We start from the raw sequence: 27991 nt of genomic DNA, 5'->3' as shown, positions 1-27991 counted from the left end.
CGTAAGAGGAAGTGAGACAGTGTCAAGATCTGGAAACTGTCTTTTGCTGAGAACACATACAAAGTTGTATGGTGCGTTAAATCACAGGCAAGGTAGTCAAGTTGTGTAAGTACCAGGACTTCAAGAAAGAGACTACAGTTATGACCTGGAACATGCAAGTTTCTCAGTGGGCTGCTGTCAAGTGACTTCAAGTGGCTTCTTAATTCCCACTACGTGATTGTTTAAGACAAAGCAAATACGGTATGATGTTAAGTGCCATTGAGTTGGTTCTGACCCATAGTGACCCTGTGTAGGAGCAGCTGATGAGCATGACCTGCCAACCTTGCAGTTCAAGGTTCTGTTAAGAACAGACAAAAATGTGCTTTCCAAAGCAGACAGACAAGGAACTAAGGAGTGAGCTTATGCATCTGTATATAAATGGTCCCTGGTGTGGTGCTGTGGGTCAATGCGCCAGACTGCAAAGCCGTTTGAACGGCAAGGTCAGCAGTGCAAGCTCACCAGCTGCTCCTGGGAAACCCTATACAGGGTCACTATAGGTCAGCACTGACTCAATGGCACTTAACAACAACAACTCCCATCAAGAGAAAGACACAGAAGGAAAGAGACAGCCTGATGACACTGTCCTAAACTCTACATCTCCCTAGGAAGGGCAGCCCAGGAAGAAACTGCAGGCAGCCCAAGAAAAGACTGTTTAGGGCTGAACATCCTCCCTGGAAAATATACAAAGTCATCATGGAAAGCTGGCTTGCACATAAAAAGATTAAGTCACATATTTTCCTTCCTTGAGCTCTCTCTGCCCCTCCTATTTCTCAACCCCTGCCCTCACCTACAAGCTGCAAAGACTTTTTTTCGCTCTACAATATTGCTGCCAGGTGCTGAGGTTGTCAGGGGCAGTAATACTGAATCTCTGAAGGTCAGGTAGCCACTTGAAAACTTGTTTTAGGAAGATGCCTGCCTAATATTAATCAGAAGAGTTAACTTTCCTTTCATCTTTAAAATGCCTTTTCCAAGCATAGTGAGACTGTTTTTTGTTTTGTTTTGTTTTTTAAATGGGGGGCCACAAGTGAAAGTATAATCACTATTTATTTTCCTTATCTAAACTGAAATTTCTTAAGTCCATACAATTCAACAGCCCTAGCAGGGTTTCTTAATCTGTGCTCCATTGAGTTCTGCTCTAGAAAATGCATGCAATGTTAAGTGCACAGGACATTTGCCTAGGGAAAGATACACTGCTCCGGACAGTTGACTACAGAAGAGGGCCAACAAGATTCTTAGTGAGGAAAGAAAATAAGCCACATCTCAGAATAAATTCCTGACCCGAAAGACTTAAAGAGATTGGAAAAATAAGTAACATTCAGTTTTAAAATTATCTATATTAAGTCATCTTTTCAGACTTAAAGGTGGATTCTACTGAGTGCTTCTACATTAGAAGTAAAATAGTGCATGTACTGATAATGAAACAAATGACAACTTGAGTGAAAAGCCAATCATCGAACTAAGCTCCCATCACATGGAAGAATGTACCCGAGTAGAAATGTTTCTTCTTAACAGTTAGATACAACAGGCCTGTTCCTAAATCAATCCTAATTTAGCTTTAGGAATGGAACAACCTCAGACATAATGTCCCATAATGCTATACTAAGGCCCAGGACTATTCCTTAATATAGTTTATCTGAAAAAAGTAGTAGTATTGTTAGACCACTGACGATAAAGTATAATTTGCTGATTTGAGATTACTGTTGCTGATGAGGTTCAAAAGTATCCAAAATGCTACACCCCCAAAAAAGGTACATGTATGTACAACAAAAGACATGTACAAGAATGTTCAAGGCATCATGAGATAGAAAAACACAAAATTTAGAAACACCCCCAATGACCAAGGACAAAACACTGGATAGTGTGGTATAATCATACAATCATCAAATGCTATTAAGCCATGAAAGTAAACTACTGCATACACTTTAATATGGATTACATACACAAACAAGTTAACAAATGGTGACAGGAATGCATAAAAAAGTACAAAATTGTAAGCTTCTATTTTTTAAAGTATTGAAGAACAAAGATGTCAGCTTGAAGACTAAGGTATACCTGACCCAAGCCATGGTATTTTCAAAAACCTCATATGCATGTTGAAGTTGGGCATAGAATAAGGAAGACCATATAAGAATTGATGTTTTTGAGTTATGGTGTTGGAGGAGAATACTGAAAGTGCCATAGGCTGCCAAAAGAACCAACAGATCCGTGTTGGAAGAAGAGCAGCCAGAGTGCTCCCTGGAGGCCAGGATGCCCAAACTTCGTCTCCCATTCTTCGGACATATTGTCAGGAGGGACCAGTCACTGGAGAAGGATATCACGTTTGCTAGGGTGGAGGGTCAGAGAAAAAGAGGAAGACCCCCTCAGCGAGATGGACAGGCAAAGTGGCAACATCAATGGGCTTAGTGTGGCAATGGGATAGTGAGGTTGGCCCAGGATCGGGCAGTGTTTCGTTCTGCTGTGCATAAGGTTGCTATGAGCCGGTACCGACTCAATACGACCTAACAACAACATCAATTTGTATGAAGTTGTTTTCTTCCACAAACACACACACACACACACACACATAGTACACAAACGAAAGGGGGCCTGTAAAACTAAGAAATCTAGATTTCATCAGGCTAAATCTGTAGTGTTAGACAGGACACAAGCTAACTTTGAGGAGAGAGGTCAGGGTAGAGAAGCTACAAAAAGGACTTCTGAAAATTTGTTAATGTGCAATTTCTTCATCTGGATGATGGTCACACATGTATACTAAAACTTGGTGAAAATCCACCTTTCCAAGAGTAGGGCTCTTAACTTCAAATCCAACAGCCACACTGTGCTCTTCGGGAGAAAGATAAGGTTGTTTGCTCAAGTAAAGATTTACAGTCTCAGAAGCCGTAAAGAGCAGTTCTACTTTGTGCTATAGGGTTGCTATGCATAGGAATCAACTTAATGGCAGTGGGTGGTTAGGTTGTGGGCACATTTATATTTGTGTATTTTTCTGTATTATTATTGTTGTTAAGTGCCTTCGAGTCGGCTCAAAGCGACCTTGTGGTCCAATGTGTTTTCCCACAGCACCACACCAGGACTTCACAGGTATATTATATAAACACTGTTGTTAAATGCCCTCAAGTCAGTTCCAACCCATAGCAACCCTATATAAGGTTTCCAAGGAGTATCTGGTGAGCTTGAACCACAGACCTTGCGGTTCAAACTGACTTTGCAGTCCAGCGCATTAACCTACAGTGTCACAACAAGGACTCCATACACATAATAAGGGGGGAAATGGAATTGAAAGATTGAATTGAATTGAAAGACTTCTTCCACAAACTTTTGAAGTATGTATGTGTGTGTATGTCTGTACATATATGATTTTAGAATGCATGGCCGCTTTAAAAAAAAAAAAACTTTCTTAGACTTCCTATCATCTTGCATACTTTTAAAATCCACATTTTAGAAAGCAGCTATTTCTAGTTCTCTGCTATAACATTCCAAAATGTACGCATTTCATATTTAGAAAAGCTCAAACCCACCAGCTGTTCCAAAAAAGAAAGATGAGGTTTCTGCTCTGGTAAAGCTTCACAGCCTCAGAAACCCTAGAGAGGGTTGTTATGAGCCAGAACCACTGGAGCACCTCGAGGTAAAGAAGACACTGTCCCTCCCTCTCTACAGGGAGTTTACACTCCAACCGCAGCCAGTCGAGGTCAGGAGTTATGCTTGGTATATTTTGTAAGCATCTCACTTCACAGTCACAGCAATCTTGTTGTAATTGTTGTTAAGTGCAGCCACCATAAGCTCCAACTCATAGCAACCTTATAGGGTTTCCAAGGAGCAGCTGGTGGGTTTGAACTGCCAACCCTGTAGTTTGAAGTCCAGCGCTAATTCTAAAGCACCACATTAATCTTAAAAGGTAGACATTATTATTTTCCTCGTTTTACAGATGAGGAAATTACCTCGTCCAGGTTGTTACACTGGTAAGTTAGCTCCAAATGTAACTAAAATATGTTCACGATTCCCCACACTCTCCATTGTTGTTAGGTGCCATCAACATGGTTCCAGCTCATAGCAACCTTATGTACAACATAACAAAACACTGCCCGGTCCTGGGCCATCCTCCCAATTGTTAAACTTGAGCCCATTGCTGCTGCCACTGTACCAATCATCTTGTTGGGGGTCTTCCCTGTTTTTGATGGCCCTCCACTTTATCAACAAGCAAGATGTCCTTCTCCAGAACTGGTCCCTCCTGATAATATATGCCTGAAGTATGAGGGACAAAGTCTGACTGCCCTCTTACCACACACATTCGTTTGTTCTTCTGGCAGTCCATGGTACTTTTAACATTGGTCTCCAACACCAAAACACAAATGTATCAATTCTTCTACAGTCTTCTTCATTCACTGTCCAGCTTTCACATGCCTATAAGCTTACTGTAAATACCATGGCTTGGGTGAGGCAAACCTTCGTCCCTAAACTGACTTTATTCTTAAACAACTTTGAAGAGGTCTTGTGTAGCAGATTTGCCTAATGCAATATGTCGTTTGATTTCATGACTGCTGTTGATAGTGGATCCAAGCAAAATGAAGTTTTTGACAACTTCAATATTTCCTCCATTTATATGAATGTTGTTTATTAGATCAGCGGTGAGGATTCTTTACATTGAGGTACAACCCAAAGGCTGTGATCTTTGATCTTCATCAGTAAGTACCTCTTCACTTCCAGCAAGCAAGGTTGTTTTATCTACATATTGCCGGTTGTTAATGAATCTTCCTCCAATCCTGATGCCAATTCTTCTTCATATAATCCAGTTTCTCTGATTACTTGCTCAGCATACATATTGAATTAACGTGGTGGTGGTGAAAGGATTCAACCCTATCACATAACTTTGCTGATTTAAAACCATTCTGTATCCCCTTGTGTTCAAATAACTGCCACTTGGTCTACATACAGGTTCCTCATGAACACAAGTAAATGTTCTGGATACTCACTCTCTGCAATGTTGTGCATACCTTGTCATGGTCCACCGAGTTAAAGGCCTTTGCACAGTCAGTAAAGCATAGGTAAACATCTTTCTGGTATTCTCTGTTTTCAGCCAAGATCCACCTGGCATCAGCAATGATATCCCTTCCTCATTCCACAATCTTGTCTTAATCCAGCTTGAATCTGGCAGTTCACGGCCAATGAACTTTCATAGCCATTTTTAAACTATCTTTAGCAGAATTTTAGGCATATGATATTAATGAAATTGTCCCAAGATTTCCACATTCTATTGGGTCACCTTTCTTTGGAATGGGTACAAATACGGATCTCCTCCAGCCACATGAACTATTTATTACACAGCAAAGTAAAACTACTAAATCCTGAGAATGAAATACTCTTGATAATCCAAACAGAGAATGGCAAGGAATAATGAGCCAAGACAATTTGCTTGAGATAACAGCTCTAGAGTTTAGGCAAAATTGGCATCTTTTTAAAAACAATGACTGTCCCTTAGGTGTGGTAGCACAGTGGTTAAAAGTCGGGCTGCTAACCTCAAGGTCATTAGTTCAAAACTATCAGCCGTTCTGCACGAGAAAGATGACGCTTTCTGCTCCCATTAAGAATTACAGCCTCAGAAACACAATGAGTCAAAACCACTCCACATCACATCACCACCACCCTACAGGATATGCACTAGGCTGCTAACCACAAAGTCAGCGGTTCAAATTCACCAGCCGCTCCTTGGAAACCCTCTATGGGGTCACTATGAGTCAGAACTAACTCAGAACCCTAGCAACCTACCACCTTGTCAGTGTGTCATACTGTGTCAGCTTGAGTATAGCTGTGAAACCAGAGGGTATGCCACCAATATTTCAAATATCAGCAGAGTACCTATCAGCAGACAGGTTTCAACAGAGCTTCCAGACTAAGCAAGGCTAGGAAGAAGGAATAGGTGGTTCTACTTCTGAGGGACTAGCCACTGGTCACACTGTATGATGTACTGTTAACCACCAGTCGACATTTCAAACCTACCAGCCACTCCATAAGAGAAAATTGAGCTTATTACAGGGTCTCTATGAGTTAAGAAGGAGGGAGCAAGGGAGCCACTGAAAATCTTATGAATCGCTGGCATTCAACACACGAGCTGCTCCAAGGCATTAAGATGGGCTGTCTGCTCCGATGAAGATTTACAGTCTTGGCAATCCTGTGTGGCACTGCTAAGAAGAGTGAGACTCGACTTGATGACATTGGGTTCCCCCATGAAACCGAACAACCAAATCCATTGTTGTCCAGTAGATTCCAACTCACAGCAACTCGTTAGGACAAAGCACAAAGAGTTAGTGACCTTGTATACATGCAGGGTTTCCAAGGAGCAGCTGGTAGGTTTGAACCGCCAACCATGTGGTTAGCAGCAAAGTGCTTATCCTGTAGCGCCACACGAGAAATCACTACTGAAGGCTGTAAATCTTTACAGACACAGACTGCGTATCTTTCTTCTTCTGGTTAGCAGCCAAGTGCATCAACCACTGTTGCCACCAGGATTCTACTCTTCTTCTCCTAAAAACTGCCCCCTCCCCGGCAACGAGCTGAAAATAACTACTAACTTTATATAAGGAAAACCAATTGCTATCAAGTCGATTCTTACTCATGGCAACCCAATGTGTCAGACACAAGTAGAACTGTGCTCCAGAGGGTTTTCTTCAATGGCTGATTTTTCAGAAGTAGATTACTCACTCAAACCTTCAATCTTTCAGTTACCTGTTCACAGTGCCCAAGGAAAGGAGAACTCTTTTACCAAATTCAAGTAACTAAAATAGTGAATCATTTCCTCTCATCTTACAAAGTAAGATATATATTTTCCCATGGATAATTCCCTTTAGGAATGCAATGCTATAAATTGTTACTGTTATTTGCTCAACAACAGTGGTGTTCTGCAATGAGACATGCTGACATTTCAAAATGTGATCATCCATCTTTTGATAGTTTCTGTGAAGAAAGATCTAAACAATACACTGAATACCTGAGAGTGGTCCCTGGGAAGAGTTTAAGTTCCTTCATAAAGTTTGTTGACTTTATAGTTTTGATCAGGTAACTTGCGCATACTATACTAAGTGTAGATCCTCCAGCGATTTCATTAAGGCACTACTTTATTGCAACAACAATAATCGAATGCTAACATAAGGCCCATTCTATAGGGCAGTAATAAAGACTAAAAGAATTAAAAGTCGCTGTTGAGTCCAATCTGACTCATGGCAAACTCATATGTTCCAGGATAGAATTGAGCTCCATAGGATTTCTGTTGGTAAATGAAGTAAATCACCTGGTCTGCCTTCCAAGGCGCCTATGCGTACATTTGAACTGTCAGCCTTCTGATTCATAGCCAAACACCTAACTTTTTGTGCTATTTATGGGTTACAGTGCTTTTGTTTTGCTTCTGGAAAGTTTCAGATTAAAAATAAATCCTTAATTCTATGTATAACTTTGCATTTTGGAATGAAAAAAATCAACATTGGAGGGAGTCATTTTAACTTAATTTTTAATGCTTTGGTTTGAGTATTCCTCAAGAACCGACCTTGTTGTTTTGGCCATAACTCCGAATTCTGACAAGTCAATTCTACTTGTCCTGGGTCAGTCCTCTTAACTTCTGGACAAGACTGTACGATCTCAGTTTTATGCTAATGTTATAGCATGGTCCTGAAGAAGCCTTACCATACCAGCATTCATTGGTCAGCTCGCCTCTCAATTCACCTACCTATTCCCCAACTCAAGCACTTCTTACACATCACTCTAAAAAGGCAGAATGGAAAGTAGAATTTTTAAAAGTGATTAAAAAAAAAAAAAAACCAGACACACCAAGAGAGAACAAAAGACACAAGCACCCACAAATGCAATGAAAGAAATAAAAGGGGAAAGATTGTGACAGAGGCAGGCGTGTTAGCACCACCAAGTACAACAGATTGTCTAGGGGCCATAAAAGGGCAATTGTGCACCTCCTAACACACCACATCTGGCCAGTCCCAAATATGGAAATGCTTTAGTTGAATGTAGAGCTTTTATTCTGTGGAATATGAGCACAGAACACAATCAATCTTTTCCTATAATCTCACACTTAGCTATCTACCCATTTTGAGAAAAATCTGCTAAATTATTATGCAAGCTATTTCCAAGTTATGCTCCCCAACAGTCCAAGTCTTCCTAACAGAAAAACACTATAGCCCTTTCAAAGTTATTCGAGAGCTTCAGTCTCCACACTTGTAAAATAGCCAAAAACAAAACCAAAGTTGATTCTGACTCATAGCAACCCTGCAAAATGGACAACCGCCCCACAGGGTTCCCAATTCTTTACGGAAATAGACTCCCCAATCTTTCTCCCAGGATCAACTGATGAGTTTGAACCATCAACCTTTTCGTTAGCAGTTACGTTCGGGTGAGTAGTTCTGAACAACTGGGACACCTTGTAAGCACTAAGCCAAAACCAAACCAATTGTGATGGAGTCAAGGCCAACACAGAGTTTCCAAGAAGGTTAATTTTCATGGGAGTAGAGAGCTTTCTTCCCTGGAGCAGCAGTGGGTTAGCAGTTAGCAGTCCACCAGGGCTTTATAAGCATGTTGTTGTTGTTGTTGTTGTTGCTAAGTGCCATCGAGTCACTTCTGACCCATAGCGAGGAGCAGCTAGTGAGCTTGAACTACTAACCTTGCAGTTCAAATGGCTCTGCAGTCTGGCGCATTAACCCACAGCACCACACCATTCATTAAATGGATTCCTGATATGAGACTGCAGGATCAGCACTAGACTGCACTGACCACAAGGTCGGCAGTTCAAAACCACCAGCTGCTCTTTGGAAACCCTACACAGGGTCGTTATGAGTCAGAACCAACTCAATGGTACTTAACAACACTCATTAAATACTGGACTGCTAACCATAAAGGAGCTCTGGTAGCGTAGTGGGTACGAATCAGGCTGTGAACCTTAAGGTCAGTGGTTTGAAACTACCAGCCGCTCTGTAGGAGAGAGATGAGGTTTTCTACTCCCGTAAAGATTTACACCCTCGGAAACCCTGTACAGGATCGCTATGGGTCGGAACCAACTCAACAGCACTGAACAGCAACAACCATAAAGACAGTGGCTTAAAGCCACCATCTGCTCCTTGGAAACACTACACAGGTTCACTATGAGTCAGGCGAACTCCATGGCTTGTGAATTTGAACCACTACTCTTTGGGTTCAAATTGAGCACTTATCCTACAGCGCCAAACCAGGAGTCCAATAACAACATTAAGTATTGGCTATTATGCACTCGGGAGTCCTAGTGTGGTGCTGTAGGCTAATGCTAAGTTTTTGGAACTGCAAGGTCAGTGGTTCAAATTCACCAGCTGCTCCTTGGGAAACCTATAAGGGTCACTATGGGTCGAGTTGACTCAACAGCACTTAACAACAACAACACTATGCACCCAGATTTTCTCTGCCTTTATGAGTCACCAACCCTGAACTCTTTTAAATGTAGTCAAGTGGACTACTCATAGCAACCCTGTATAGGTTTACCAAGGAGTGGCAGGTTCAGTTTGAACCACCGACTTTGTGGTTAAGCAGTCCAGTGATGACAAAATTGTAGAAACTAAGATTACTTAAAAGTAAGACGACTTCATTACTTTGTAGACAGCCTGTGTAGACAGCCATTTGGTTAGTCCTTGAATCCTTTTACATAGGATTCAAGAAATCAAGAGGTGTATCTATTGTTATTGGGCAAATCTGCTACAAACAAAACCTCTTCAGAGTGTAAAAAGCAAAAAGTCACCTTGAATCCTAAAACATGCTGTGACCCAACCCAAGGTAGTTTCAAGCACCTCAGGTGCATGTGCGAGCAGGACAATGAATAAGAATGAGAAGTGATGCATGTGATTATGGTGTTAGCAAAGAATACTTATATACTATGGTCTGCCAGAGACCAAATACATCTACGTTACACGTATTACAGCCTGAACGCTCTTACAAGTGAGGACGGCAGGACTTGTCTCCTAGACTTGGGACATGTTCTTTCAGGAGGAAATGGTCCCTAGAAAAGGACATCATATTTGGTAAAGTAGAGGGTCAGTGAATAAGACGACGAGCCTCAATGAGATGGACTGACAGAGTGGCTGCAACAATGGGGCAGAACAGCTATGAGGATGGTACAGGAATAGGTACTGTCCTGCCTTTATGAGTCAGAGCCAACAGGACAGCACCTAACAACTAGTCAAACTCCCAGGGGAAGGGACAGAAGTCAGCTGGAGTCAACACAACAAATCACATCTGTTTAATGTGAAGATAGGAGATCGTGGGAAGGGAAGATTGAGGGTTAAAGCCGGGATTGGAAACTGGCACCACACAGAGAAAACAAGGGCATATCATAAGCCAATGCCATCCCTTTTATATCAAGTTACGTTACCTGCCCCTGGGCTAAAATTTTCACAACTTACTTTTTCTGCAGAAATTTCATCAATAAAGGCGTTAATAAGCTAACCCTCATGCACATTGAATTAACCTAGCAATAGTACAGCTGCTACCCCTGCACTTCTATATACAGTATTTTCATTACCCGTTGTCATGACAGAACCCAAAAGCATGCAATGAAAGCAAATGCTCTGAAAAAGTTCTTTCCTACCTTGTTAAGTGCAGTCAAGTCGGTTCAGACTTATAGTGACCCTGTACAGGGGTTTCTAGGAGCAACCAAAAAAAACAGCTCCTCCCCACTCCAAGTTCCTCCCTAGAAATCTGGGAGCAGGGCAGGAGGAGGAGACAATGACCCTCTGGGACCACTATTCCTGAGCAGCACATTTGCAGTTACTAATTAATAGGTCTCCTGTAGATGTGATAGTTAAAAGCACCATCCATAGGCTCTCAGTGTAGACTATGGCTAGCATTCTCTTACTTGAAAGCCCCTCATCTGGCCTAACTGAACTAAAGGGTACTTAAACTCTGTTGTTAGGTACTGTCCAGCTCATTCTGACTCACAGCATCCTTCTGTAACGAAACAAAACTGCCTCTATGCAGGATCTCTATGACTCGGAATGGCCTCCACCACCACCGCTACCAATCTTTAAAGAAGACGACCTGCAGATCTTTCTCCTGGAGAATGGCTGTTGTTGTTGTTGTTGTTGTTAAGTACTGTGGAGTCGGTTCCGACTCATAGCGACCCTGCACAGGGTTTCCGAGGCTGTAAATCTTTACGGGAGCAGAACGTGTCATCTTTCTTCCGTGGAACAGCTAGTAGTTTTGAACTGCCGACCTTGAGGTTAGCAGCCCAATTCATAGCCACTACGCTACCAGAGCTCCTTGGAGAATGGTTGGGTGGGTTCAAACTGTCGACTTTCCAATTAGCAGCCAAGCACTTACCCCTCTGTGCCACCAGGGCTCCTTAAATCATATGCTAATCAAACCCATAAACCTGATGCCTTCCAGTCAGTTCAGCGAACCCACAGGACGTAACTGTATTGGCCCTTAGAGTTTCCAAGGCTGCAATCTTTACAAGAACAAACAGCCACAACTTTCTCCTGAGGTGTGGCTGGTAAATTCAAACTGCTAATCATTCTGTTAGCAACCAAGTACTTAACCACTGTGCCACAGGACTTCTTTCAAAACTATACTCTAGGAGGAGAAAAGTCTACCCCAGCCCCACTACCAAAAAAAGAGAGAGAGAAATCACTATCATAATGACAGCTAAAGAAAAGGGACCCTGCTTTGAAGAAACAAATGTCACAAAATAACAGCAGGAAACCTAGCACTCTCAAGATAATCAGCATGAGGTGGAAAGCAGAGAAAAGCAAGAAGCAAGTAAATGTAAATACACTGAAGGGGGAAAAAGAAGCAAACCTCTTCTGACAAAAAGGCAAGCAAAGCTATAAAAGAGTAGGAAGAATTGGATACTGAGAGCAAAGACAAGGGGCAGCTGGGGGTGGGAGGAGCTTGGGGATGAGGAACCATGAGCAACAGATGCCTGCACACACAGATGCACAAAAGCGAGCAACCTCCATCTGGGTCAGTTATTACTTTCTCTAGTGCAATTTCAAAAGAAGATTTCTAAAGACTGTACCCAATTCAGACCCAGAACTATGCACGTTTAACTCAATTTCTAAAGAACTTGTAGAGAAACACTAATTATGTTTACTATCTCCTCTTCTGGCAAAGAATTCTGCCATTCTTCTACTCCAAAAGCTTGTAACAGCTAATACACAAATTCCACTGCTATAAAACAATTTACCAGAGGTCTTCATCCCTTAACTACTTTCTAGGCAGGAGGAAACAACTTTAAATACAATCTTAAAACAAACCTATAATGGTACTGGCCTGCTCTGAAGCCTTGCACGCTTTAAAATATTAGCCAGAAACAGTGATCATCTTCCAACTACACAGCAAATATCTGCTGTTGAGGAAATAACGGCAGACAATCCAAGAAAAAAATACAAGTTTAAATGCTACTGAAATCTTCACAATACCAAATGGATTAAATGTATCTTATTCCTTAATTTTTAGCAACATTATAGTTTACATTTATCTTCTGAATTAAAGACACATCTATTATTAGATGTAACGTTGTTATACAGCAGTTCCAACTCATAGTGACCCTGTATAGGGTTTCCGAGAAGCAGCTGGTGAGTTTCAACCTTGCAGTTCAAGCTGCCCTTGTGGTTATAAAGTGTTTATTGTATAGTGCCATACCAGGACTCCAGATGTAACATTTTGTTTGTTATTGTAGTAGTTAAGTGCCCTCACTTCCACTCTGACTGTTAGGGACTTTGAGGTTCAAACCGACCTTGCAGTCCAGTGCATTAACCCACAGTGCCACAAAAGGACTTCAGACATAGAGAATGGAAAAATGAACTGTATGGATTTTTGGTATACCATGAGTTTTTGGTTCATTTGCTTGGGTATCTTTATTTTTTAACTGCTTGGGTCACTTTCACCAATGTAACTTTAAGAGTAAATTCCTCTACAGAGAGTAAATATGATAAAACTTTTGCCTTTATGAACCTTTGAATATTTATCAAGGTAAATAAAGAAAACACAAACACATTCACAAAACAGGAGCACAACAAAAAATAAATCAATACAAAGTTTCAGAGCTAATGTGGCCCTGCAGAATTATGCACATGTAATCAAGATGTACTGATCATTACTGGTGATTGGAACATGAAGGGTGGCCTTGGTGATAGAAATAATGCTCGAAATCCCATGAAAGAAATATACAAACTCAAGAACTTACTTACTGCAAATATCTTTTTAAACAACATAAAAGATGACTATACATATGGACCTCACCATATGGAATACACATGAATCAAATTGACTACATCTGTGGAAAGAGACTGGGGAAAGTTTCATATTATCGGCCAAAACAAAGTCAAGTGCAGACTGTGAAACATAATGAAGCTGAAGAAAATTGAAACAGGGACATAGAGCCAAAATATGACCTTGAACATATCCCACCTGAATTTAGAGATCATCTCAAGAACAGATTGGATGCATTAGACATTAATGACCAAAGACCAGAAGAATTGTGGGAAGAACATCAAGAATATCATACAGGAAGAAAGCAAAAGGACATTTAAAAGAGAGGAAAGAAAGAAAAGATCAAAATGGATGTCAGAAGACACTCTGAAATTTGCTGTCCAGTGTAGAGATGATAAAGTGAATAGAAGGAATGAGGACGTCAAAGAGCTGAACAGAAAATTTCAAAGGGCAGCTTGAAAAGACAAGCTCAAGTATCAAAATGATGTGCAAAGATCTGGAGTTAGAAAACTAAAAGGGAAGACTCCTGATGTGGCAATGGTAAGGTAAGACTAAACCACAGGGTCAGTGGTTCAAACTCATCAGCTGCTCCTCAGAAACCCTATACAAGGTCACTATGGCTCGGAACTGACTAAACAGCACCTAATAACAACAAATATGCAAAATATTGAAAGATGCAGAGAACATCAAAAGAAGATGGAAAGAGCACACAGAGTCACTGTACCAAAAAGAAATGGTCCATGTTCAAGAGACAGCATATGATCAAGAACATGGTACTGAAGGAAGATGTCTAATCTGCACTGAAGTCATGGAGGAAAAAACAGGTCTCCCAGGAATTGACAGAATACAAACTGAAAATTTTCAACAAACCCATGCACCTTGGAGTTGCTCACTCACCTATGCCAAGAAATTTGGAAGACAGCTACCTGGCCAACTGATTGGAATAGATTCATATTTGTGCCCATTCCAAAGAGAGGTGATGACCCAAAGGAATGCAGAAATTATCAAACAATATCATTAATATAACATGCAAGTAATATTTTGTTGAAGGTAATTGAAAAATGGCAGAGTTGCCAGAAACTCAAGCCAAATTCAGAAGATGTGGAACTAGGGATATTGTGGATGATATCAGATGAATCTTGGGGGGAAGCACAGAATATGAGAAATATGCTTACTTGTACTTTAGTGATTATGCGAAGGCTTTCAACTTTGTGGATCATGACAAACTATGGATAACACTGTGTAGAATGGACATTTCAAAACACTTAATTGTGCTCATGAGGAACCTGTACATAGACCAAGAGGCAGACATTGGAAGAGAACAAAGGGATACTGAATGGCTTAAAATTAGGAAATGTGTGTGCCAGGGTTGCATTCTTTCACTGTACTTATTCAATTTGTATGCTGAGCATATAATTCAAGAAGCTGAATTATATATGAAGAAGAATGTGGCATCCGGATTAGAGAAGGCTCATTAAACACCTGTGACATGCAGATGATACAACTCTGCTTCTGGGAAATGAAGAGGACTTAAAATACTGATAAAGATCAAAGTCTTCAAAAAGGACTGCACCTCAATGTAAAGAAAACAAAAATCCTCACAACAAACAAAAATAAGTAACATCACAGTAAACAGAGAAAAGGTTGAAGTTTTCAGAGATTTCATTTTGCCCGCAGCAGTCAAGAAATCAAACATACTGCATTAGACAAATCTGCTGCACAAGACAAAACGTTCAAAAACAGATGATCACTTTGAGGACAAAGATGTGCATGACCCAAGTCATGGCATTTTCAATAGCCTCATGTGCATGTGAAAACTGAACAGTGAATAAGGAAGACCACAGAAGAATTGACTCATTTGAGTTATAGTGCTGGAGGAGAATATTTAAAGTACCATGATGGACTGCCAGAAGAACACACAGATCTGTGTTGGAAGAAGTATAGCCACAATGCTCCTTAGAAGCCAGGTTGTCTCTCATGCTTCGGACATGTTATTAAGAAGGATGAGTTCCAAGAGAAGGACACCATGCTTGGCAAAGTGAAGGGTCAGCAAAGAGAAGGAAGACCCCTAATGAAATGGATTGGCATGGTGGCAGTAGCATTGGGCTCAAGTGTAACAACAGTTCTGAGAATGGCACAGGACAGGGCAGTGTTTCTTTCTGTTGTGCAAAGCACTGACATGAATCAGAACCAACTCAAAGGTGCATAATAACTACCACCACCATTAGAAGTCTGTAACTTATCCTGGGTATTTCTCAGCAAAGATAAGCAATATAAAATTGCTGCCATGTTTTGGGAACACTTGCTACTCTGGATCCACCAGCCATCTGTGAAAGAAGGATGTGGCAACCAGCTTCCCTGAAGATTTACAGCCTTGGAAATGTTAGGGGGCAATAGGGTCATAATGATTTGGAATTTGGCCATATATTAAGTATAATAAAATTTTTATCAGCCAATGTCTTAGGCTGGCTTTTCTAGAGAAGAAAAACCAGTGAAACACATATATGTACACATATAACAAGAAGTTTATTATCAAGGAAATATGGCTTACAACTGCAGAGTCCCAAGTCCCCAGTTGAAGACAGAGATATCATTCCTTCCTTGAGTCCATTATATTGGGAACAGAACACACCCCCAAGGAAGCATTCCTTCCATTGACTGGTTGCTCACAGCTGCTCATCGTGGAACTATGCTTTTATTAGGTTTCATCATCATGGACTAAGTACATCCCAACTGCTAAACCTCTGGAAATCCTGGCCTAGTCAAGTTGACAAAAACCCTAACCATCACAGCCAATATCCATGTTTGCTTATATGTTACTTCAGTATTTTTTTTTTTTTTAATTGAAACAAAGGTTTTGCAAAACATAATTTTCTATTGAACAGACCTGTATTCCATAGGTTTTTTAATGACTGATTTTTAAGAAGGATACCAGCGTAATGGAGTCCTGGTGTGGTACGTGGGCTAATGCACTGGACTGCAAAGTCAGTTTGAACTGCATGGTCAGTAGTTCACACTCACCAACTGCTCCTCGGAAACCCTATACAGGGTCACTATGGGTTGGAACCGAATCAACAGTACTTAACAACAACAGTTAAGTAATATAGAGTCCTGGTGTGGTGCCATGGGTTAATGCACTGGACTGCAAAGTAGGTCTGAACTGCAAGCTTTGTGGTTCAAGCTCACCAGCTGCTCCTTGAAAACCCTATACAAGGCTGCTATGGGTTGGAACCGACTCAATGGCACTTAACAACAACAACAATAACAACAAAGTTATGTAATGGAGTCCTGGTGGGGTGTTGTGGGATAGCACTGGAATGCTAACTATGAGGTTGGAGGTTCAAATCCATAAGTCCCTCGTCAAAAAGCTCTATACAGGGTTGCTATGAGTGGGAACTGACTCAATGATACCACCACACAACAATTACACAGCACATTGTAGTTCATTTATTTACAATCGTCATGCACATTTGAATATTGCTTATAACCCACTAAATTGATTTCTGGACCCACTAATGAAGGAATGGAGTACTGGTGTGGTGCTTCAGGTTAATGCATTAGACTGCAAAGTTCACGTGAATCACAAGGCTGGCGGTTCAAGTTGACTAGTTGCTCCTTGGAAACCCTATACAGAGTCACTATGGGTCAGAACTGACTCGACAGCACTTAAAAACAACAAAAACTAATGAAGGAACTGTGTCTGTAATTTCAAAGACACAGCTTTTGAAAACATAAAAGTCAATCTAACAGAATAAGAGGTCTGCAATCAATTACCAGTCTCTTAAGGAAAAAAAAATTTTTTTTTTAAGTTGCCCTTAAGACAATTCTGTCTCAGAGACCTATCATGTGTCTGAACAGACCTGTATTCCATAGGTTTTTAATGACTGATTTTTCAGAAGGAGACCATCATGCATTTCTTTCGAGGCAACTCTCAGTAGACTCAAACCTCTAACCTTCCAATTAGCAGGCAAAGTTTTAACCATTTATACCACACAGGGACTCCTTCCTTTCAGTGATGAGGAAAATCCCTAAGAATTAAAAGTATCAGTCAAATAAAGGTGTCAACTGATGACTTATTTTTCTCCACTTAGAAGACTGGAGAAGGTGTGATACTCATGGTAAGAAAGACTATAATATCACTCCCCAAATAAAACTGATTTCTTAGATTTAAGAATCATTACCATTGTTAACCTCATATGGCTTCCTACATGCTAAACCCTGAATATTTATTTTTATATATTATGTATGCTATATAATATGGAGTCCAAGAGTGGCACTGTAGGATAGGCACTGGACTGTTAAGCTACCAGCTGTTCCTCAGAAGTCCTACAAAGCGAGGGTGGGAAACTTTTTTCTGCCAAAATTTATATCATTCGTGGGCCATACAAAATGATTGATTAAAAATCAACTTGCTATACTTGGTAAAACATTTAACCAATTCACCCCTAATGTGATGGCTGGAACTGTGGGTGTCTTGGCAGGGCCAGGCCAAATGATGTCGCTGGCCCATACAGTCTTTGGGTCAAACATTCCCCACCCCTGCTATACAGGGTGGCTATGAGTCAGAACCGACTCCAGGGCATTTAACAAAAAGAACACCAACAAATGCTGTATAATAATGGAGCCCTAGTGGTGCAGTAGTTAAAGCTCAGCCTCTAACAGAAAGGTTGGCAGTTTGAATGCATTGGCAACTCAGCAGGAGAAAGATGTAGCAGCCTTGGAAACTCTATGGGACAATTCTATTCTGTCCTATAGGGTCATTATGAGCTAAAATTGACTCAATGCCATAAGGTTTTATGTAGTATAAATATAAATAATTATGCATTTTGTATTTAATATATATATTTTTATATATTCTCCCCCAGTCATTCTCATAAACTGTCAAAGTAAAAGAAAGTTAGATTTAAAACACAGGTTCATTGACCCCAGAATTTTAATCACTAAGCTATAAACTCTTTTATTAGAACAAGAATACTAGCTGTGCATCAAATACTTTAGAAAAGTTAACATAAAACAAACAGATGCTTAAGGGCTACCCCCAAAAGAGATTTCCAAGTTGAAATAGCAAATATCACAGACAAGTAGGAGTTCTGGAGTGGCACTGTAGAATATGCACATACCACAAGGTCAGTTTCAACTGAAAGGCTGGCAGTTCAAATTCACCAGTTGGTCTTTGGAAACCTTGCAAAGGGTTGCTGAGTCAGAAATACCTCAACAGCACTTAACAACAACATAGACAAGTATATTCTATAAGAATGTAGGAACCAATCACCATCTCAAATCCCTTAGATTCAAGATCTTCTTGAGGCTAGATACCATTCTGTTTCATCAGACATACAGTGCCTGATTGCACTGAATGATCACTTTGGACTTAAATAAGCAGCTGGATTTACCCTGAAACTCACTATCACTATGAATATGAATTTAATATAATGCAGTTTTGTCTTAGGTTTAACAACTAAACTCCACTAGGAGTTAACTGTTGCATGACCACAAGGATCTATTAAATGTGTCTATGATTTAAACCTCTATCTCCCCAACATATTTTCCTTCCTTACCCAAAAGGCATTAAAATTGAAGCCTGATGTAACATTAATAAATTCAGCATTTCCCTGGAGTTGTTTCCCTTTTTATACTCTCTTACAAAAGTATTTACTAGTGAGTCATTGTTAAATGCCGTGAAGTCGATTCTGAATCAACAGTAAAAAATTAAGTTTCCAAGGTTTCAAATAAGAATAGTTTTGACTACAGTACTCAAATGAAACTTTATGAACATGAAAACCTAAAGCTTTTTGACGATTAAGCGGGTATTACAAAACCTCAAATTACCATTACTAGCAACCACAAATAACAGCAGGACAGCATACCACAAGTACAAGAACGATTAAGTGCACACCTACACTGGGGACTAAACATTCATGACACTAGTAATAAGCAATCACTCACTGGCCTCTCAGTGAAGACTCTTTGTAAAAAAAAAACTAAAACAAGCACAAGTTATTAATGGCTCAAATTTTTATTTTGTTTGGTCAAATTAATACTCCAGCTAAATGATTTACTGAGCTTTCACCGGTCAAATTATCATCAGGAAACAACAGCCCCATAGAGAAATTAGTCTACATTATCACTCAGAGCAACCCTAAACTACTTGGTGAAGGAAATTATAATACAAGGGAAAAGAATCTAAGGAAATAGTAAAATCTAAGGAATATATTTACAAAGTACCTTCTATAACCATATTCCAAAAAAAAGGGGGAGAGGGTTAATCCATAAATACATCTGTAGTCTAAATATTACAATGTCTTAAAATATGCAATAATTATAGAGTTATAGAATTGCAGGTAGATTCATTGTATCCATGACCTTGGGGATCACTAGGATTTCTAAAGCATACCTTTTAATCCACGCCATGGTACTTCAAGGACATGTTAAGGTAAGCCACAGCTTGGAGCACTTGGATGCACCTCAAAACACCTCAGTCAGGGTATCTGTACCATTCTCCTTTCCTTTTGAGATCATAATGGCTCCGAAGAACTAGAATGCTTCCATTGGAATGATAGTCTCATAATTTCAATAACTTAAAAAACAAAAACAAAAAGTAGGACTTAAGAAGTGTTGGTATGTTAATTACTAGTCCACTGTGTTAACTGCCAAGACTATGGGGAAAAATGATTATGTTGATGCCTCTACTATGCAACACACAGTCATTTTCAATGTCAACTCTTGGAAGATTGGGAAGGAGCACACACTTAGGTAACAGTCCTTACTTCACTGACACCCCAGAAATCTCTTTGCCACAACTGTTTCTTCAGCTTCCTTCTCAAGGAATGAAAATAACATTTAAAAAACAAAAACAAACCACAGGTCTGAACACTTGGTGGGTTGTCAGATCAGTATCTGAATAACCAACTATGTTACTCTGTAAAGTATCTATGGTGTTGTTGTTAAGTACTGTCAAGTCTGCAGAACCATGTAGAGGGTTTCCTGCGAGCAGCTGGTGAACTTGAACTGTCAACCTTGTGGTTCAAACCAACTTTGCTTTCCAGCACATTAACCCACAGCGCCACAGGTATAAAAGGGAATTAGACCAGGAGTTCCTTCAAACAATGCTTCTCCTCATATCGATATTACTGAATCATTTCAATTCCAGGAAAGGCATTACATTGAAAAGCCTCTGTTGCTAATTTCTGCCTCAATTAATAACACATATATAAATAACCAAGGTTTACTGCCAGTCTTATTACCTTGCCAAGTATCTGTCCTTCTTCCATCCTCACTCTATTCTGCCTGACATTGAAACATTTTAAAATCTTCATTATTAAATATTTATCACATTATTACATATAATATCACTTTTTTAAAAAAAATCAACATCATTTATTATCATTCATAAATTTCATTAACAAAGGGAGTTAGCACAGGGGTCAGAGTTGGATGTAAAAAGTTCCAGCTTTGTAACAGTTACTCTAGGCGGGGCTTTGCCAGGTCTCCGCACAGCAGCTGCACTTCGTATGCTGCACCTTTGCACATGCAGCCCTGGGCACACTTGGCGCACCCACAGGGCAGCAGGAGCAGCAGCTCTTCATGCAGGAGGTACATTTGCACTTTTTGCACTTGCAGGAGCCAGAGCAAAGAAGCAACCAGTGCTGCAAGAGCAGTTGGGGTCCATTTCCAGGGAGGTGGAAGACAAGTGACAAAGAGGATGCTAGGCTGGTGGAAGGCATGGTCTATATATCACTCTGGTAGCGTAGTGGTTACGAATCAGGCTGTGAACCTTAAGGTCAGTGGTTCGAAACTACCAGCTGCTCCACAGGAGAAAGATGAGGCTTTCTACTCCCGTAAAGATTTACACCCTCGGAAACCCTTTTGTTTCAAGTTTGGTAGTATATAATAACAAGAACGAATATACAAGCTACACAAAGAAAATAAAAAGAACTGATAACTTATCAATAAACACACACATTTACTGTCATAAACCAATTAAAAGTACTTTAAAATGAGGGATCAGGAAATTTTTAACAAAAATCAGTCATAAAAAGGACTTACAAGATAAGAAAGCAGGTGAGACAGGTTCTGATGTACTTACTCTAGGTATGTGGAACCACTCATGTAACCATTAAAGATAAGGAATAGAAGTTTTCCAGTTAGGCTAAAGAAAATGTCTGAAGAGAAGGTGGAAACTATTTCCTGTTTCAAAATGTATAACCCAGCTGATAAACTTTCATGTCCGCTGTGAGAAAATATACTTCTGTTGGTGGTAGATTTATTACAGCTTATGTGGTCTCTACATGGTGTAAATGGTTTGCACTTGACTGCTAACCCCAAAGCTGGTAACCCAAAAGCTGGTGTTTCAAAGTCAGCCAGTGATATTGTGGAAGACAGGCCTGCAATCTACTTCCATAAAGATTACAAACAAGGGGGGGTTCACCATAAGTCACTGGGGAATGCAGATTACAAACTGTAGTTGACTGTTCTGAAGGCAGACAATGGTAACAGAATTGCATCAAGAAAAGAGCTCTCTAAGAGCAATACACAACATTCTTATCAATGGAGAAAAGATTGAAGTTGTCAAGGGCTTCATTCTTCTTGGATCAACTATCAACACTCACAGAAGCAGCAGTCAAAAGATCAAAAGATGTATTGCATTAGGCAAATCTGCTGCACAAGACCTTTTTAAAGTGCTGAAAAGCAAAGATGTCAGTTTGAGGACTAAGGTGCCCCTGACCCAAGCCATGGTATTTTCAATAACCTCATATGCATGCGAAAGCTGGACAGTGAACAAGACAGACGGTGGAAAAATTGATACCTTTGAGTTGTGGTGTTGGAGGAGAATATTGAAAATGCCATGGGCTGCCTAAAGAACCAATAAATCCACATTGGAAGAAGTGCAGCCAGAGTGCTCCTTAGAGGCCAAGATGGCCAAACCTCGTCTCTCGTACTTTGGACATATTGTCAGAAGGGACCAGTTGCTGGATAAGGATATCATGTTTGGTAAGTTGGAGGGTCAGAGAAAAAGGAAGACCCCCAATGAGATGGATTGGCCAAGTGGCAGCATCGATGGACTCAAGCGTGGCAACAGTAGTGAAGCAGGACCAGAATTGGGCAGTATTTCATTCTGTAGTGCATAAGGTCGCTATGGGTTGGTGCCGACTCGATGGCACTTAACAACAACAACAGGAGTAGATGGAAAAAGAAAAAAAAGTAGATGGAAAGAAGCTACTTAAGAACAGAAACAAAGGCCCTGGACCAACAAAGTCCCTGCAGTCACAGCCATCTTTCTGAACTGATCACTCAACCATGATAGTGCAGCTCACAGTCCCCACTCTATTACTGAGGACAATCACATCACTCACTCACTCACTCATCTGCTCATTGCCATCGAGTCAATTCCAACTCATAGTGACCCTTCTATAGGATTTGCAAGGCTGTTAATCTTTCCAGTAGCAAAAAGCCTCAACTTTCTCTCACAAGTTACTTTGTCACTTGGAAACATTCTGCATTAGTGACAAACTGCAGCTAAGCACTCTACTACTAATAGGAATGTTGGTGGTTCAAATCCACCCAAAGGTGTCTATCTGTTTCTGAAAGTCATACCCACTGAAAACACTATGAGGCACAGTTCTACTCTGTGTGCATGGGTTGCCTGCATTAGAATCAACTCCATGTCACCTTGCTTGGTTTGGGATTTATCATCAAAATTGTTGTTGCTGTTATACTCCCATCAAAAGTATAAAATTTCAACTATTCTGAGAATATCAACTTTAGGTTTTACCAATGGCAATTACTATTTCACAGCTTTAAAGCTAAACCTTATTTTGAATAATTTTTACAAACATTTTCCTATAACTACAATGTATTTTGATTCCCACCATGATGTTGCTACATGCCTTCAAGTTGGCGCTGACTCATGGCAACTCTATGTATAACACAACCCTTCCTATAACAGATCACCACTCGTCTGTCAGCTTGCCATATATGGTAGCTTAGGTGATGCTGTTATTCTGGGAGCTATGCCCCCGGTATTTTAAATACCAGCAGGGTCACCCACGGTGGACAAGTTTCAGATGAGCTTCCAGACTAAGACAGACTAGAAAGATGGAGGGACAGACTACTTCCAACTATTTAGTTACTGAAAACCTTATGAATAACAGTGGGATACTGCCAGATAGCATCAGAATATTTAATATTGATATATGATGATATTATCAAATATGATGCTGGAAAACGAACCCTTGAGGTTGGAAAGCACTCAAAATCAACCAGGGAAGGGAAGGGAAGGGCTGCCTCCTCAAAGAAGAGTAGACCCTGATGAGGCAAATGCAGTAAAGCTTTCAGGACCTTCATTTGCTGATGGGGCACAACTCAAAATAAGGAGAAATGGCTGCAAACATCCATTAGCAAATGGACTAAGCAATGTATGAAGTAAGAATCTAGGAAAATTTGAAGTTGTCAAACTGAAATGAAATGTATAAACATCGATTGTTGTTGTTGTTGTTGTTATATCTTAGGCCATTGTTGTTGTTATGTGCCGTGGAGTTGGTTCCAATTCATAGCGACCCTGTGCAGGGTTTCCAAGGCTGTAAAATCTTTATGGGAACAGAAAGCCTCATCTTTCTCCCAAGGAACAGCTCTCCCACAGTAGTTTCGAACTGCTGACTTTGTGGTTTGCGGCCCGATTCATAACCACTATGCTACCAGAGCTCCTTGCCATTAGTGAACTGAAATAGACTAGAATTAGTCATTTTGAATACGATAACCACATGGTTTACTATGCCAGATATGACGAATTGAAGAGGAATAGCATCGCATTCATCATCAAAAAGGACATTTCAAGATCTATCTTGAAGTACAACACTGTTTGTGATAATACTCATACGCCTACAAGGAAGACCAGTTAATATAACTATTATTCAAATTTATACAGCAACCACTAAAGCCAGTGATGATGAAATTGAAAAATTCTACCAACTTAATTTAATTGTTCTAATATGCAATCAAGATGTGCTGATAATTACTGAATATTGGACTGCAAAGGTTGGAAACAAAAAGGAAGGATCATTAGTTGGAAAATACGGCTCTGGTGATACAAACACGATGCTGGAAATAGCATGATATAATTTTGCAAGACCAATGACCTTTTCATTGCAAATCCCTTTTTAAACAATATAAAAGACAACTACACACATGGACCTCACCAGACAGAATATACAGAAATCAAACTGACTACATCTGTGGAAAGAGATCGTGGAAAAGCTCCATGTCATCAGCCAAAACAAGGCCAGGGACAGACTGTGGAACAGACCATCAACTGCTCATATGCAAGTTCAGGCTGAAGCTGAAGAAAATCAAAACAAGTTCATGAAAGCAAAATATGACCTTGAACATATCCCATCTGAATTTAGAGATCATCTGAAGAACAGATTTCATGCATTATACACTAATGGCCACAGACCAGAAGAGTTGTGGGATGGCATCAAGAACATCATACAGAAAGAAAGCAAAAGGTCAGTAAGAAGACAAGAAAGAAGGAAAAGATCAAAATGGATGTCAAAAGAGACTAAAAGTTGCTCTCCAGCAGAAAGATGTTAAAGCAAATGGAAGAAATATGGAAGTAAAAGCTGAATAAAAAATGTCAAAGGTCAGCTCGAGAAGACAGTCAAATATTATAATGAAATACGCAAAGATCTGGAGTTAGGAAACCAAAAGAGAAGAACACACTGAGCACTTCTCAACCTGAAAGAATTGAAGAAAAATATCAAGCCTCGACTTGCAATACTGAAGGATGCTATGGGCAAAATACTGACTGATGCAGAACAAGTAAGGAGGTATACAAGAGCCGAACAGAAAATTTAAAAAGGTCAGCTCGAGGAAGACAAATCCAAATATTATAACAAAATGTGCAAGGACCTAATGTTAGAAAACCAAAAGGGAAGAAAATGCTCAGTATTTCTCAAGCTGAGGAAACTAAAGAAAAAATTCAAACGTTGACTTCAGTACTGAATGACTCTATGGACAAAACACTGAATGATGCATAAAGCATCAAAAGAAAAATCGAAGGAATTTAAGAGGTAGCATATGATCAAGAGCCAGTGATCCTCAGCACTGGACTGCAAACCACAAGGTTAGCAGTTCAGGCCTACTTGGCTGCTCCTCGAGACTCCACACAGGGTGGCTATGAGTCAGAACTATAAGCTAAGCTGCTTCCAAATTCCCAACTTACAGAAACTATAAGGCAATAATTGCTAATTTTTGTTTTAAGCCAGTCCATTTAGGGATGATCTGCTATACAGCATTGTTGTTAAGTGCTATCTAGTCATGGTCACCCTGTGTGGGGTTTCTGGGGAGTGGCTGGTGGGTTTGAACTGCCTACCTTGTGGTTCGAACAGGCCTTGTGGTACAGTGCTTGTCCTATGGCATCATACCAGGACTCCTATGCATCATTAGAGAACTAATATATAAACTTTATTAATACCCAATGTAAAAAGCATGCTGAATAAATATGCTGCAATACATTATATGTTCTTTAAAAAAAACACAAAACGAAAAAGAGCCAATGATCCTGAAGGAAGAAGTCCATGGTGCACTGAAGGTATTGGCAAAGAACAAGGCACTGGGAATAGATGGAAGGCAAATTGAAATCTATCAACAAACTGATGCAGCACTGGAGGCAGTCACTCATCTATGCCAAGAAATTTGCAAGACAATACCCAACCCACTGACTGGTGGTGTGGCATGGAGTAGGTTCTGACTCATAGCAACCCTGCATAGGGTTCTGGAGACTGTAAATCATGGGGGCAGAAAGTCTCATCTTTCTCCCATGGAAAAGCTGGTAGTTTGGAATTGCTGACCTTGAGGTTAACAGCGTGACTGGTAACCACTACACTATAAGAGCTCCTTAAGGAAGCAACTGATTGGAAGAAATACATATTTGTACCCATTCCAAAGAGAGGTGACCCAATGGAATAAGAAAATCGGAAAATATCATTCATAATGCATGCAAGCAAAATTTTGCTTAGGATAATTTTTAAATGGCTGCAACAGTTAATTGACTGGGAACTGCCAGAGGTTCAAGCAAGATTCAGACAAAGACGTGGAATGAGGGATATCATTGCTAATGTCAGACCGATAATACGTCAGCAGGAAATACCAGAAAGATGTTTACCTGTACTTTACTGACAATGCAAAGGCTTTTGATTGTGTGGGTCATGACAGGCTATGGACAACATTGGGGAAACTGAATATTCATAAACACTTAATTGTGCTCATGAGGAACCTGAACATAGACCAAAAGGCAGTTGTTAGAATAGAACAACGGAACATGAATGGTTTAAAATCAGGAAAGGTGTGTACCAGGGTTGTATTCTTTCACCATACTTATTCAATCTGTATGTTGAGCAAATAATTCAAGAAGCTGGATTATATGAGTAAAAATGTGGCACCAGGATTGTAGGAAGGCTCATTCAACAAAATGCAATATATAGATGATACAACATTGTTTGCTAAAAGTAAAGGAAACTTAAAATACTTATTGCTAGAGATCAAAGACCATAGCCTTTAGTATGGGTAGCACCGCAACGTTAAGAAAACAAAAGTCTTCACCACTGGACCAATAAATGACATCCATATAAATGGAGAAAAGATTGAAGTTGTCAAAGACTTCATTTTGCTTAGATTCACCATCAACATTCATGAAAGCAGCAGTCAAGAAATCAAATGACATATTGCACTGGGCAAATCAGCTATTGGTCGGAACCGATTCTATAGCACTTAATAACAATACAAGACCTGGTGTAGTGCGGTAGGATATTTACTGGGCTTCTAGCCACTAGGCCACTGGTGTTCAAACTCACCAGAGGCTCCTTGAAAACCTTATACAGGGTAGTTATGTGTCAGAACCAACATCAACATACGCTACAGGTACTTAGGAGTTCTGGGGTGGTATAAAGTAAGCGCTAGACTACTAACCACAAGGTCTGCAGTTCAAACCAACCAGCCAATCCTTGGGGTAGCTGTGAGTCAGAACTGATTCAACAACAAAAGTACCTAGAAGAGAGGATGTTGTTGGAGAGGATGTTGCTATTCAGGGCTGTCAAGTGGGTTCCAACTCATAGCAAACCTGTATAGGATTTCCAAAAAGCAGATGGTGGGTTTGAACTGCCTACCTTTTGGTTAGTAGTCCAGTGCTTATACTACATTATCTTATATACTTTGGGCATGTTATCTGCAGGGACCAAACCTGGAGCAGGTCATCATGCTGGATAAGAGTAGAAGGTAAAATAAAAAGGAAGAGACACTCAGCAAGAAGGATAAACAAAACGACTGCAGCAGTGGGCTCTAACAGCAATGATAAGTATGATGAAGGGCCAGGAAGGGTTTCATTCTCACATGCATGGGACTACTTTGAGTTGGACTGATTCAATGGAACCTAGCAACACCAACAATAATCCAAAGGACACCTGTGACTGAGCGATTCTAAAAGATGAAATAAATGAACACAGCAGAATTATTTACAACAGCAAAAAGATGGAGACAGCCAAAGTGCCCAACAACTGAAGAATAGATAAACAAACTGTGGTACATATACACAATGGAATACTATGCTGCCTTGAAGAACAACAAGGAAGCTGCAAGCCATCGCATAAGATGGATGAACCTTGAGGACATTATGTTGAGTGAAATTAGTCACAAAAGGAAAAATATTGCATAGGACCACTACTGTAAAAGACTA

At 40.2% G+C, this 27991-nt stretch overlaps 1 protein-coding gene across 3 annotated transcripts in view; it reads right to left on the bottom strand.

Moving 5' to 3' along the window:
- Nucleotides 1–27991, bottom strand: part of RBPJ (recombination signal binding protein for immunoglobulin kappa J region) — a 151166-nt gene that overhangs the window by 66459 nt on the left and 56716 nt on the right. Inside the window, exon 1 of one of the 3 annotated variants that reach the window (XM_006866305.1) lies at nucleotides 19658–19840. The exons of the other annotated variants lie outside the window; for them this stretch is intronic. Coding sequence (XP_006866367.1) covers nucleotides 19658–19674 — 17 coding nt within the window. The 5' untranslated portion in view covers nucleotides 19675–19840. Of the gene's footprint in view, nucleotides 1–19657; nucleotides 19841–27991 lie in introns of those variants that run through there. 3 annotated transcript variants of the gene reach the window in all.

The sequence above is a fragment of the Chrysochloris asiatica genome, unplaced genomic scaffold (assembly GCF_000296735.1).
Source record: "Chrysochloris asiatica unplaced genomic scaffold, ChrAsi1.0 scaffold00089, whole genome shotgun sequence".
NCBI classification, from domain to species: Eukaryota; Metazoa; Chordata; class Mammalia; order Afrosoricida; family Chrysochloridae; genus Chrysochloris; species Chrysochloris asiatica.
Note: the sequence above shows the minus strand (reverse complement) of the source record. Positions and strands in the feature narration are given on the sequence as shown.